Below are 13,260 nucleotides of genomic sequence, written 5' to 3' on the forward strand. Positions count from 1 at the left end.
ATACAAAACACAGTCAATTAAAACCAACACATTCTTCATTATAAAAATCCTCTGTCAGCTGTCTGAATTGACCTAGGGCCTTCCAAGTATCCAATCCAAATGTCTTTTGGCGATTATTCCAAACAGGGTGCAAGGCAATTAGAGGCAGATTTACCTAACTCTGTAGACACCAAAGGACTAAAAACCAACTCTGTGAACGAGTTTGATAACTTGTCATTTGAAATCTTAATAGTAATGTTAGGTAAGTCTGATGCTTATGGAGCAGGGCTTTGTAAACAAAAAGAGCGTAATGATGTGATCTACGTGACTTTAAAGAGGTCCAGCCAACCTTTTGGTAAAGAATGCAGTAATGAAGAATAAAACTGTCTCCTGTGATAAAACGAAGAGTGCTATGACAAACTGCATCCAGGGGTTTAAGAGTAGTGGCAGCAGCACATTGATGAATAGTATCACCATAATCAAGAACAGATAGAAAGAATGACTGCACAATCTGCTTCCTGCTGACGTGAGAGAGGCAAGATCTGTTTCTATAAAATAAAAACACTTTAAATGTTAGATATTAACAAGCCCAAAATACAATATTTTTGGTTACGTGAAATATATTTCACAGCTGTTTAGATGGTACAGTGATTCTTTACACTATACTTGCTTGTTTTGTCACATAAACTGAAATTAGGCAAACTGCTAGAATTTTTGCACGCAGGAAATGGCAGAGCGACTTCTGCATAGTGCATATTTGAATTTAAGATTGGGTTTTGTGTCAACAGTCACTTGTGGACTCTACTACTGAGTTAAGTGAACGCATCAACTGTAATCAGGCTAGTTGTTGTACCTCAGCTATGTGAAAATACACTGTATTCATTCTAATTTACCCTTAACACTTCTCCCCTTCGGTGTTCTATTTTTCAGCTCTGGTGTTTTAGAAGACTGATATCTTCTTCTTACTCTTCATCGTATTCTTTATCTTTTGCTATACAGTACTATCAGCATTATTAATGACAAATTGCAATATTGTCACTTTGGCTTTGTTCCATATTCTGTTAGACAGGATGGATGGTTCACTTAATGACATGCCAAATATTGCTACTGAAAACCTCCATACCTCAAACATCTCGTTCCAGGTGGGGTTGAGGTTCTCCTTGATCACATGACTCTTAAACTTGACCCCTCCGATGTTGATCTTGACGTACGGGTCACTCTTGCCCTTCTTCAGGCCCCCCATCAGGTTGTCCTTGGCGATTAGATTCTGGGCCTCCAGTAGGTGGATTCTCAGCACACCCTAAAAACAAACACTAGTAACAAGACTGTACAAAACACAGCATTGTAGCATGAAAAACCTGATTCACACAATACATAGTATTAAATATCTTATTCACACAGTAAATGGTACTGCTCTGCTATGAAAAGCCAACTGACATTTACTCCTGAGGTACTGACCTGTAGAACCCTCTACAGCCACTGTGATTATTATTTGAACCTGCTGGTCATCTATGAACATCTTGAAGAACAATCTGGCCTTGACGGCCATGTACTCTTAGAATCTCTACCCGACACAGCCAGAAAAGGACTGGCCAACCCTCAGAGCCTGGTTCCTTGGCTCCTGCCTCACATTAAGCATCTCCAATCCAAGATTAAATCTAGAACCGGCTTCCTATTCCGCAACAAAGCATCCTTCACTCATGCTGCCAAACATACCCTCGTAAAACTGACTATCCTACCGATCCTTGACTTCAGCGATGTCATTTACAAAATAGCCTCCAACACTCTACTCAGCAAATTGGATGCAGTCTATCACAGTGCCATCCATTTTGTCACCAAAGCCCCATATACTACCCACCACTGCGACCTGTATGCTCTCGTTGGCTGGCCCTCGCTTCATATTCGTCGCCAAACCCACTGGCTCAAGGTCATCTATAAGTCTTTGCTAGGTAAAGCCCCGCCTTATCTCAGCTCACTGGTCACCATAGCAGCACCCACCCGTAGCACACACTCCAGCAAGTATATTTCACTGGTCATCCACAAAGCCAACTCCCCCTTTGGCCGCCTTTCGTTCCAGTTCTCTGCTGCCAATGACTGGAACGAATTGCAAAAATCACTGAAGCTGGAGACTCATATCTCCCTCACTAACTCGAAACATCAGCTGGCAGAGCAGCTTACAGATCATTGCACCTGTACATAGCCCATCTGTAAATAGCCCACCTAACTACCTCATCCTCATATTGTTATATTTTTTTTGTTGCTCCTTTGCACCCCTGTATCTCTACTTGCACATTCATCTTCTGCACATCTATCACTCCAGTGTTAAATTGCTAAATTGTAATTATTTCGCCACTATGGCCTATTTATTGCCTTACCTCTCTAATCTTACTTCATTTGCACACACTGTATATAGACTTTTCTATTGTTATTGACTGTACGTTTGTTTATGCCATGTGTAACTCTGTGTTGTTTGTGTCGCACGGCTTTGCTTTATCTTGGCCAGGTCGCAGCTCTCAAATGGCCTACCTGGTTAACTAAAGGTGAAATAAATTAAATTAAATAAAACACTGGCACACTGCTTCTCACCTCAGAGCCAAAGCTGGGCTTAGGGTTGGTGTGTGTGGGGAGTGTTCCAGGAAGACTGGGTTCCTCAGTGACCTCCTCAGGTACCTTCTCAGCTACCATCTCAGTAACTGTTACCCTCTTAGCCTCCTCTGGCTCTGGTACTGGTGCTGGGATAGAGGAAGGGCTGGGGGATGGAACACTGGGAGTGTCCCCTGAACTAGACCTGAGCAGACATGGTAGAAGAACAGAGAAATTGGTTAATCTTGTGTGTGTGTGTGTGTGTGTGTGTGTGTGTGTGTGTGTGTGTGTGTGTGTGTGTGTGTGTGTGTGTGTGTGTGTGTGTGTGTGTGTCTGTATTAGTACACTCTCATTTGTTCTACCTCTGCTGCACTGTGTCTCTCTCCAGTCTCTGTTCAGCAGTAGAGGCAGCTCGAGCTCTGGGTTGATCTGCCCTCTCCACATCAATCTCACACTTCCTGGGACACAGCACCTGTAGAAGAACAACACATTTAACTTGTTTGGGATAAGGGGCAGCATTTTCACTTTTGGATGAATAGCGTGCCCAGAGTGAACTGCCCCCTACTCAGTCCCAGATGCTAATATATGCATAGTATTATTAGTATTGGATAGAAAACACTCTGAAGTTTCTAAAACGGTTTGAATGATGTCTGTGAGTATAACAGAACTCATATGGCAGGCAAAAACCTGAGAAAAAATCCAAACAGGAAATGGGAAATCTGAGGTTTGTAGTTTTTGAACTCACCCCTATCAAATATACAGTGGGATATGGGTTATTTTGCACTTCCTAAGGCTTCCACTAGATGTCAACCGTCTTTAGAACGTTGTTTCAGGCTGCTCATGTGAAGGGGGGCCGGATGGGAGCTGTTTGACTAAGGGGTCTGCCTACAGCCTTGTTCTCAGTCACGCGCTTTCACTTGAGAGGTAGCTCTCGTTCCATTGCTTTTCTACAGACAATGGAATTCTCCGGTTGGAACATTATTTAACTTTTATGATAAAAACATCCTAAAGATTGATTCTATACTTAGTTTGACAAGTTTCTTTGACCTGTAATATAACTTTTTGAACATTTAGTCCGAATGGACCAGATCGCGCTTTTGGATTTGTTTACCAAACGCCCTAACAAAAGAAACTATTGGACATAAATGGACATAAATTATGGACATTATCGAACAAAATAAGCATTTATTGTGGAACTGCGATTCCTGGGAGTGCATTCTGATGAAGATAATCAAAGGTAAGTGAATATTTATAATGCTATTTATGAATAATGTTGACTACCCAACATGGCGGATATTTCTCTGGCTGGTTTGGGCTCTGAGCGCCGTTCTCAGATTATGCTTTTTCCGTAAAGTTTTTTTTAAATCTGACACAGCGGTTGCATTAAGGAGAAGTGTATCTAAAGTTCCATGCATAACACTTGAATTTTCATCAACATTTATAATGAGTATTTCTGTGAATTCATGTGGCTCTCTGCAATATCACTGCATGTTTTGGAACTACTGAACGTAACACGCCAATGTAAAATAAGATTTTTTGATATAAATACGAACTTTACCGAACAAAACATACATGTATTGTGTAACATGAGTGTCATCTGATGAAGATCATCAAAGGTTAGTGATTCATTTTATCGCCATTTGTGCTTTTTGTGACTCCTCTCTTTGGCGGGAAAAATGGCTGGGTTTTTCTGTGACTTGGTGGTGACCTAACATAATCGTTTGTGGAGCTTTCGCTGTAAAGCATTTTTGAAATCAGACACTGTGGCTGGATTAACAAGAATTTTATCTTTAAAATGGTGCCTAATACTTGTATGTTTGAGAAATTTGATTTATGAGATTTCTGTTGATTTGTATTTGGCGCCCTGCAATTTCATTGGCTGTTGGTGAGGGGTTCCGCTAGCGGAACAGGGTTCTATAGCGCGGGGTTCTATAGCGCCTCCTACAGAGTAAGATAGTGTTTCTAAAGTACTGTAAGTGCAAGAGTGTGTCTCACCTTCAGTTCAGCCCTCAGTAGAATCTGACTGTCAGGTGAGGCTCCATCCAGTCTCAGCCACTGATCCAGGACCAGATCTGGTTCTGACAGCAGCTCTCTGACTGGTACCACCAGAGAACCCATCGCCTGATCCCAAGCACTGGAGAGCTAGAGAAAGATAAATAAATAGTGATTAGAAAGGAAAAGGTAAAAGGGTAGGTTTGTGTGGATGAATTGCATTTAACAGTGATTGTGCAAGATGTTTACAGTGAGTGACATTATGTTTTAATTAAACATTATCCATGTTTAGAGCCTCCATCCTGAAGCAGACTGAACTCTCACCTTCACTATGAGAATCTCCTCTCTGGGGTCACGAACCAGGAAGTAGAAAGCCTCTTCCCATTGGGGGGAGTTGGTACGATCACACACCTTCAGAGAGACAGAGAAATTGACTTTCACGGCAGATCCTGTTACAAGTCATGCATTTGAGATCTACATGTACGGTTTCTCACCTTGGTTCTGTAGGTTGTCTCCCCCAGAACAAGCTCAGCTCCAGCATTTGGCTCCTTCCCACTCTTCTTCAACTACAAACAAACAGGGATCAAACAATACAACAGTCAAAATCAAACACTGACGGTGAGCAAATAAAAAAAATCAAACATATAAACATTTATGCATAACACATATAACAGCTGCCAAAACTAGACATCAACCTGAAGCCAGAGTTCAAAAGTTCAAAATAGCTCAGTGACAGAGGTGAAGTGGTGAAAGGTCAGAGGTGACTCACAGGCAGTGAGTGGGCTCTGTCCATGTAGACGAAGAGCAGAGCAGCAGAGGGAACAGCCTTGTTCTGGTAGGACTGGAGAGACTGCAGCTGCAACACCTGGAGCATGGGGAGAAAAGAGTTCAATCACTTTGAAATAACATCAAAACAGGTGGTTAAAAGGATAAAAACGAGTAATAGAATGAGAGAGAGATGGTGAGAAGGGGTACTGAGATAGGGAGAGGTGAGGACAGGGCAAAAGTAACACTGGAAAACTAGAGAGAGGGGCACGGAGGTGTGAAAAATATATAAATTGACGAGACAGAACGGAGGGAAGTAGCACTGACCCGATCCAGTCTGTCTGGTTGTGATACTGTTGGTACCCACTCCAGTACCAGGTGAACACGACCTGACTTCACATCATTCAGAGTGTACCACTGGAAAAGAGACAAGAAACCACACATCAGACAGTGTACTAAAACTAATACACATTATACAGATGAGTGTACCGACTACCGATGTAAGCGAGTACAGACATCATTTAGTACACGAGCAGAGAGAGATGTAAGCATTACCTGGTCTGTATACTGGGAGTGTATGATGTCTCTCATACTGATGTTACACCTGTACACAGGAGGGAAAAATACAGTCAGAAATCAAACACTTTGACAGGGAACAACATGGCTAACAAAAATACAGGACCCAACCTGGATGTAGACCAAATGGCATCCTATTCTCTACATAGTGCACTAATTAGTGTCAAAAGTAGTGCACTTTATATACGGCATAGGGTTCCATTTGGAACGCAGAGCAGCTCCTCTCACCTGCCCAGAAAGTCATCCTTGTCCATGTCTTCATCATACAGCTCTACCTGGACCTCCTGATCTGACTGTGGGGTCATCACCGTCTGGGGAAACACATCACATTGACTGTAACACTTAGAGAGGAAACTATAAGTAAACCTATAGAGCAGGAGTCATGACAGTCGTTGACAGACAACATGTCATAAATACTTCATATGAATATTGTGTAGAAAGTTCACATTTCTACTCCTATTCATCAGAAAGCAATAGATTGCATGAAACATAATTCCACAAAGAACAGTTTCCAGACTTTCCACAGACAAAGCCCCCAGTTAGATAAAAGAGAGACTACAGCGGATGCAGAGCTAACGTTGAATCAGGTGAGAAATGGCAGACATAACAAGGATGACTCACGTCAGAATGCAATGTTGTGTATACAGTGGGGAGAACAAGTATTTGATACACTGCCGATTTTGCAGGTTTTCCTACTTACAAAGCATGTAGAGGTCTGTAAATTTTATCATAGGTACACTTCAACTGTGAGAGACGGAATCTAAAAATCCAGAAAATCACATTGTATGATTTTTAAGTATTTGATACATCAGAAAAGCAGAACTTAATATTTGGTACAGAAACCTTTGTTTGCAATTACAGAGATCATACGTTTCCTGTAGTTCTTGACCAGGTTTGCACACACTGCAGCAGGGATTTTGGCCCACTCCTCCATACAGACCTTCTCCAGATCCTTCAGGTTTCGGGGCTGTCGCTGGGCAATACGGACTTTCAGCTCCCTCCATAGATTTTCTATTGGGTTCAGGTCTGGAGACTGGCTAGGCCACTCCAGGACCTTGAGATGCTTCTTACGGAGCCACTCCTTAGATGCCCTGGCTGTGTGTTTCGGGTCGTTGTCATGCTGGAAGACCCAGCCACGACCCATCTTCAATGCTCTTACTGAGGGAAGGAGGTTGTTGGCCAAGATCTCGCGATACATGGCCCCATCCATCCTCCCCTCAATACGGTGCAGTCGTCCTGTCCCCTTTGCAGAAAATCATCCCCAAAGAATGATGTTTCCACCTCCATGCTTCACGGTTGGGATGGTGTTCTTGGGGTTGTACTCATCCTTCTTCTTCCTCCAAACACGGCGAGTGGAGTTTAGACCAAAAAGCTCTATTTTTGTCTCAACAGACCACATGACCTTCTCCCATTCCTCCTCTGAATCATCCAGATGGTCATTGACAAACTTCAGACGGGCCTGGACATGCGCTGGCTTGAGCAGGGGGACCTTGCGTGCGCTGCAGGATTTTAATCCATGACGGCATAGTGTGTTACTAATGGTTTTCTTTGAGACTGTGGTCCCAGCTCTCTTCAGGTCATTAACCAGGTCCTGCCGTGTAGTTCTGGGCTGATCCCTCACCTTCCTCATGATCATTGATGCCCCACGAGGTGAGATCTTGCACGGAGCCCCAGACCGAGGGTGATTGACCGTCATCTTGAACTTCTTCCATTTTCTAATAATTGCGACAACAGTTGTTGCCTTCTCACCAAGCTGCTTGCCTATTGTCCTGTAGCCCATCCCAGCCTTGTGCAGGTCTACAATTTTATCCCTGATGTCCTTACACAGCTCTCTGGTCTTGGCCATTGTGGAGAGGTTGGAGTCTGTTTGATTGAGTGTGTGGACAGCTGTCTTTTATACAGGTAACAAGTTCAAACAGGCGCAGTTAATACAGGTAATGAGTGGAGAACAGGAGGGCTTCTTAAAGAAAAACTAATAGGTCTGTGAGAGCCGGAATTCTTACAGGTTGGTAGGTGATCAAATACTTATGTCATGCAATAAAATGCTAATTAATTACTTAAAAATCATACAATGTGATTTTCTGGATTTTTGTTTTAGATTCTGTCTCTCACAGTTGAAGTGTACCTATGATAAAAATTACAGACCTCTACATGCTTTGTAAGTAGGAAAACCTGCAAAATCGGCAGTGTATCAAATACTTGTTCTCCCCACTGTACTTATGGTCAGAGCTGGGGTCAATTCTAAAGTTGGTATACTAGGTTGCTTAGGAGTTACCTGGAAAAAATGTATGTTTTGTTTAGAGAAGTTAAAAAATATATATTCAGAGAAGTTTGAAACTTGTTAGGGTCCTTTTTTCAGAATTTCTACCTGACTGACGTGCTCAAAGTAAACTGCCTATTACTCAGGCCCAGAAGCCAGGATATGCATATAATTGGTAGCATTGGATAGAAAACACTTTGAAGTTTGTAGAAATGTTAAAATAATGTATAAGACTATAACACAATTGCTATGGTAGGAGAAAATCCAAATAAAAACCAACCTGAATTTTGGCGAATAGGACGCGCACTTGCTAATTTTACTTTTCTATTGAACATACTTCTTTCCGGATGAAATATTAGAGTTTCTTTACATTTTAGGGTACCTGAGGATTAGATAGAAACGTAGTTTGACTTGTTTTAACAAAGTTTAGCGGTAGCTTTTGGGATTAATTTGTCTGCAGGTAGAACGAGTGGATTACCGAAATCAATGACACCAACTAAACTGACTTTGAGGGATATAAAGAAGGATTTTATCTAACAAACGATCATTCATGTTGTAGCTGGGACCCTTTGGATTGCAAACAGTAAGTGATTTAATAAATCGCTATTTGTGAATTTATGACGCCTGTCCTGGTTGAAAAATATGTTGATGTGTGGTGCCGTCCTCAAACAATCACATGGTATGCTTTCGCTGTAAAGCCTATTGTAAATCGGACAATGCAGTTAGATTAACAACAATTTAAGCTTTTAACCGATATAAGATACTTATATGTTCATAAATGTTTAATATTATGATTATTTATTTGAATTGCGCGCCCTTCATTTATTTTCAACTCGAAGGCAAATAAGGTCAGGAAATGTATGGGTCTTTTGTGGCTGAGGATGGCTGAGGACACTCCAGAGTGATGATGTCATTGACATAAGGGATGACATCACAATGCCGATGATTTCAAGGATTCCATTTAACAGAAAGCTATTCAGATTAGAATTTCAAGTAAATTGTGTTGTTTTTATTGTTGAGATATATTAACAGATAGCGTAGGTATTAATGCATGTTTGGGTTGAATACAGGTTTTGTATCATAGTTGACATATTTGCAATTTAAAAGATGAGGACAAAGAGAGAGAGAGAGATACTGAGAAACAGAGAGAGAGAAAAAAGGAGGCGGCAAGGGTTGGATAGACAGAGAGAGGCGAGACAGAGAAAGCTAGAGAAGGATAGGGAGGGAAAGAAACATCCCAAAATTACCAAGAAAGAAAAGTTGAAGGATAGAAGGATGACGGAGCTAAGACAGAACACCTTGGAGAGAGCAAGGTGGGACGAGATTAAGAAAGAACAGGAGGAAGAGTGGGAGAGAGAGGAAGAGAGACAAAGGGAGGAGAGATAGAAGATGATGAAGACACAGATAGCCAAGCAGACCCGGATTCTGGAAGAGCAGAGACACTGCGAGATGAAGAGAGAGTGGGAGGAGGACCGGCTGAGAAAGCTGGATGCAGTCACAAACGAATAACAGGCAGACGTGGTCTAAACTATTAGAGTTTTAGCAACCAGGAAATGGCAGAGCGATTTCTGCATAGTGCAACTTTAAGGAGAAAAACAGAAGAAAATGTTACACACTTACTACAATAGGTACAAAAAGGAGACAAGGAGGTCTACAACTGGTGTTTGGGAAACTACGTTGGTGAGACCCGCGCAGAGCGGGAAGAAAAGAAGAGGACCAAGCTCCTGAAGACCGAAGCAAACCGACAGAAGGTCGAGGGGCAATGGCTCGAGTGGGAGAAATCCAAAGCCAAAAAGAAACAGATAAAGAAAATGCAGGAGAGGACCAAATACAATTGACTATGGAAAAACATCAAGGTAAATGTTAAAGCTGCATTATGTAACTTTTTGGGCGACCCAGCCAAAATCACATAGAAATGTGTGTCACTATTTCTATGCTTCCCGTTCTTAAGTTTCGTTTTTGTGTCTTTTACTTTCGGTTTGGTACACCAGCTTCAAAGACCTAAAACAAGGAAGTCATATTGAGACTTAACTCTCTTCTACAAATGAGCCCTGCACGATACAAAAACAAGCACATACAACAGGCAAGTATCGAAAAAAACTAATATAGACAATGTACACATTAAGATACAAAACACAGTCAATTAAAACCAACACATTCTTCATTATAAAAATCCTCTGTCAGCTGTCTGAATTGACCTAGGGCCTTCCAAGTATCCAATCCAAATGTCTTTTGGCGATTATTCCAAACAGGGTGCAAGGCAATTAGAGGCAGATTTACCTAACTCTGTAGACACCAAAGGACTAAAAACCAACTCTGTGAACGAGTTTGATAACTTGTCATTTGAAATCTTAACAGTAATGTTAGGTAAGTCTGATGCTTATGGAGCAGGGCTTTGTAAACAAAAAGAGCGTAATGATGTGATCTACGTGACTTTAAAGAGGTCCAGCCAACCTTTTGGTAAAGAATGCAGTAATGAAGAATAAAACTGTCTCCTGTGATAAAACGAAGAGTGCTATGACAAACTGCATCCAAGGGTTTAAGAGTAGTGGCAGCAGCACATTGATGAATAGTATCACCATAATCAAGAACAGATAGAAAGAATGACTGCACAATCTGCTTCCTGCTGACGTGAGAGAGGCAAGATCTGTTTCTATAAAATAAAAACACTTTAAATGTTAGATATTAACAAGCCCAAAATACACTATTTTTGGTTACGTGAAATATATTTCACAGCTGTTTAGATGGTACAGTGATTCTTTACACTATACTTGCTTGTTTTGTCACATAAACTGAAATTAGGCAAACTGCTAGAATTTTTGCACGCAGGAAATGGCAGAGCGACTTCTGCATAGTGCATATTTGAATTTAAGATTGGGTTTTGTGTCAACAGTCACTTGTGGACTCTACTACTGAGTTAAGTGAACGCATCAACTGTAATCAGGCTAGTTGTTGTACCTCAGCTATGTGAAAATACACTGTATTCATTCTAATTTACCCTTAACACTTCTCCCCTTCGGTGTTCTATTTTTCAGCTCTGGTGTTTTAGAAGACTGATATCTTCTTCTTACTCTTCATCGTATTCTTTATCTTTTGCTATACAGTACTATCAGCATTATTAATGACAAATTGCAATATTGTCACTTTGGCTTTGTTCCATATTCTGTTAGACAGGATGGATGGTTCACTTAATGACATGCCAAATATTGCTACTGAAAACCTCCATACCTCAAACATCTCGTTCCAGGTGGGGTTGAGGTTCTCCTTGATCACATGACTCTTAAACTTGACCCCTCCGATGTTGATCTTGACGTACGGGTCACTCTTGCCCTTCTTCAGGCCCCCCATCAGGTTGTCCTTGGCGATTAGATTCTGGGCCTCCAGTAGGTGGATTCTCAGCACACCCTAAAAACAAACACTAGTAACAAGACTGTACAAAACACAGCATTGTAGCATGAAATACCTGATTCACACAATACATAGTATTAAATATCTTATTCACACAGTAAATGGTACTGCTCGGCTATGAAAAGCCAACTGACATTTACTCCTGAGGTACTGACCTGTAGCACCCTCTACAACCACTGTGATTATTATTTGAACCTGCTGGTCATCTATGAACATCTTGAAGAACAATCTGGCCTTGACGGCCATGTACTCTTAGAATCTCCACCCGGCACAGCCAGAAAAGGACTGGCCAACCCTCAGAGCCTGGTTCTTTGGCTCCTGCCTCACATTAAGCATCTCCAATCCAAAATTAAATCTAGAACCGGCTTCCTATTCCGCAACAAAGCATCCTTCACTCATGCTGCCAAACATACCCTCGTAAAACTGACTATCCTACCGATCCTTGACTTCAGCGATGTCATTTACAAAATAGCCTCCAACACTCTACTCAGCAAATTGGATTCAGTCTATCACAGTGCCATCCATTTTGTCACCAAAGCCCCATATACTACCCACCACTGCGACCTGTATGCTCTCGTTGGCTGGCCCTCGCTTCATATTCGTCGCCAAACCCACTGGCTCAAGGTCATCTATAAGTCTTTGCTAGGTAAAGCCCCGCCTTATCTCAGCTCACTGGTCACCATAGCAGCACCCACCCGTAGCACACACTCCAGCAAGTATATTTCACTGGTCATCCACAAAGCCAACTCCCCCTTTGGCCGCCTTTCCTTCCAGTTCTCTGCTGCCAATGACTGGAACGAATTGCAAAAACCACTGAAGCTGGAGACTCATATCTCCCTCACTAACTCGAAGCATCAGCTGGCAGAGCAGCTTACAGATCATTGCACCTGTACATAGCCCATCTGTAAAAAGCCCACACAACTACCTCATCCCCACATTGTTATATACACTGCTCAAAAAAATAAAGGGAACACTAAAATAACACATCCTAGATCTGAATGAATGAAATATTCTTATTAAATACTTTTTTCTTTACATAGTTGAATGTGCTGACAACAAAATCACACAAAAATTATCAATGGAAGTCAAATTTATCAACCCATGCAGGTCTGGATTTGGAGTCACACTCAAAATTAAAGTGGAAAACCACACTACAGGCTGATCCAACTTTGATGTAATGTCCTTAAAACAAGTCAAAATGAGGCTCAGTAGTGTGTGTGGCCTCCACGTGCCTGTATGACCTCCCTACAACGCCTGGGCATGCTCCTGATGAGGTGGCGGATGGTCTCCTGAGGGATCTCCTCCCAGACCTGGACTAAAGCATCCGCCAACTCCTGGACAGTCTGTGGTGCAACGTGGCGTTGGTGGATGGAGCGAGACATGATGTCCCAGATGTGCTCAATTGGATTCAGGTCTGGGGAACGGGCGGGCCAGTCCATAGCATCAATGCCTTCCTCTTGCAGGAACTGCTGACACACTCCAGCCACATGAGGTCTAGCATTGTCTTGCATTAGGAGGAACCCAGGGCCAACCGCACTAGCATATGGTCTCACAAGGGGTCTGAGGATCTCATCTCGGTACCTAATGGCAGTCAGGCTACCTCTGGCGAGCACATGGAGGGCTGTGCGGCCCCCCAAAGAAATGCCACCCCACACCATGACTGACCCACCGCCAAACCGGTCATGCTGGAGGATGTT

General features: G+C 42.2%; 1 protein-coding gene and 1 long non-coding RNA gene across 2 annotated transcripts in view; both read right to left on the reverse strand.

The window, feature by feature from the left end:
• LOC120064772 overlaps positions 1-13,260 on the reverse strand; it is a 99,904-nt gene that overhangs the window by 57,088 nt on the left and 29,556 nt on the right. The window contains exons 27-37 of the mRNA XM_039015376.1: positions 11,384-11,560; positions 6,124-6,206; positions 5,875-5,923; positions 5,683-5,736; positions 5,324-5,419; positions 5,049-5,120; positions 4,879-4,965; positions 4,558-4,704; positions 2,925-3,034; positions 2,566-2,767; positions 1,103-1,279 (exon numbers count right to left, since the gene is read on the reverse strand). Coding sequence (XP_038871304.1) covers positions 1,103-1,279; positions 2,566-2,767; positions 2,925-3,034; positions 4,558-4,704; positions 4,879-4,965; positions 5,049-5,120; positions 5,324-5,419; positions 5,683-5,736; positions 5,875-5,923; positions 6,124-6,206; positions 11,384-11,560 — 1,254 coding nt within the window. The remainder of the gene's footprint in view (positions 1-1,102; positions 1,280-2,565; positions 2,768-2,924; positions 3,035-4,557; positions 4,705-4,878; positions 4,966-5,048; positions 5,121-5,323; positions 5,420-5,682; positions 5,737-5,874; positions 5,924-6,123; positions 6,207-11,383; positions 11,561-13,260) is intronic.
• Positions 5,650-6,371, reverse strand: LOC120065275. The gene is made up of 3 exons (XR_005478658.1): positions 6,124-6,371; positions 5,875-5,923; positions 5,650-5,736 (listed from the first exon to the last, which is right to left on the reverse strand). It is a non-coding gene; the product is annotated as an uncharacterized LOC120065275 (long non-coding RNA).

This window comes from Salvelinus namaycush, chromosome 20 (genome assembly GCF_016432855.1).
Source record: "Salvelinus namaycush isolate Seneca chromosome 20, SaNama_1.0, whole genome shotgun sequence".
Classification (NCBI taxonomy): domain Eukaryota; kingdom Metazoa; phylum Chordata; class Actinopteri; order Salmoniformes; family Salmonidae; genus Salvelinus; species Salvelinus namaycush.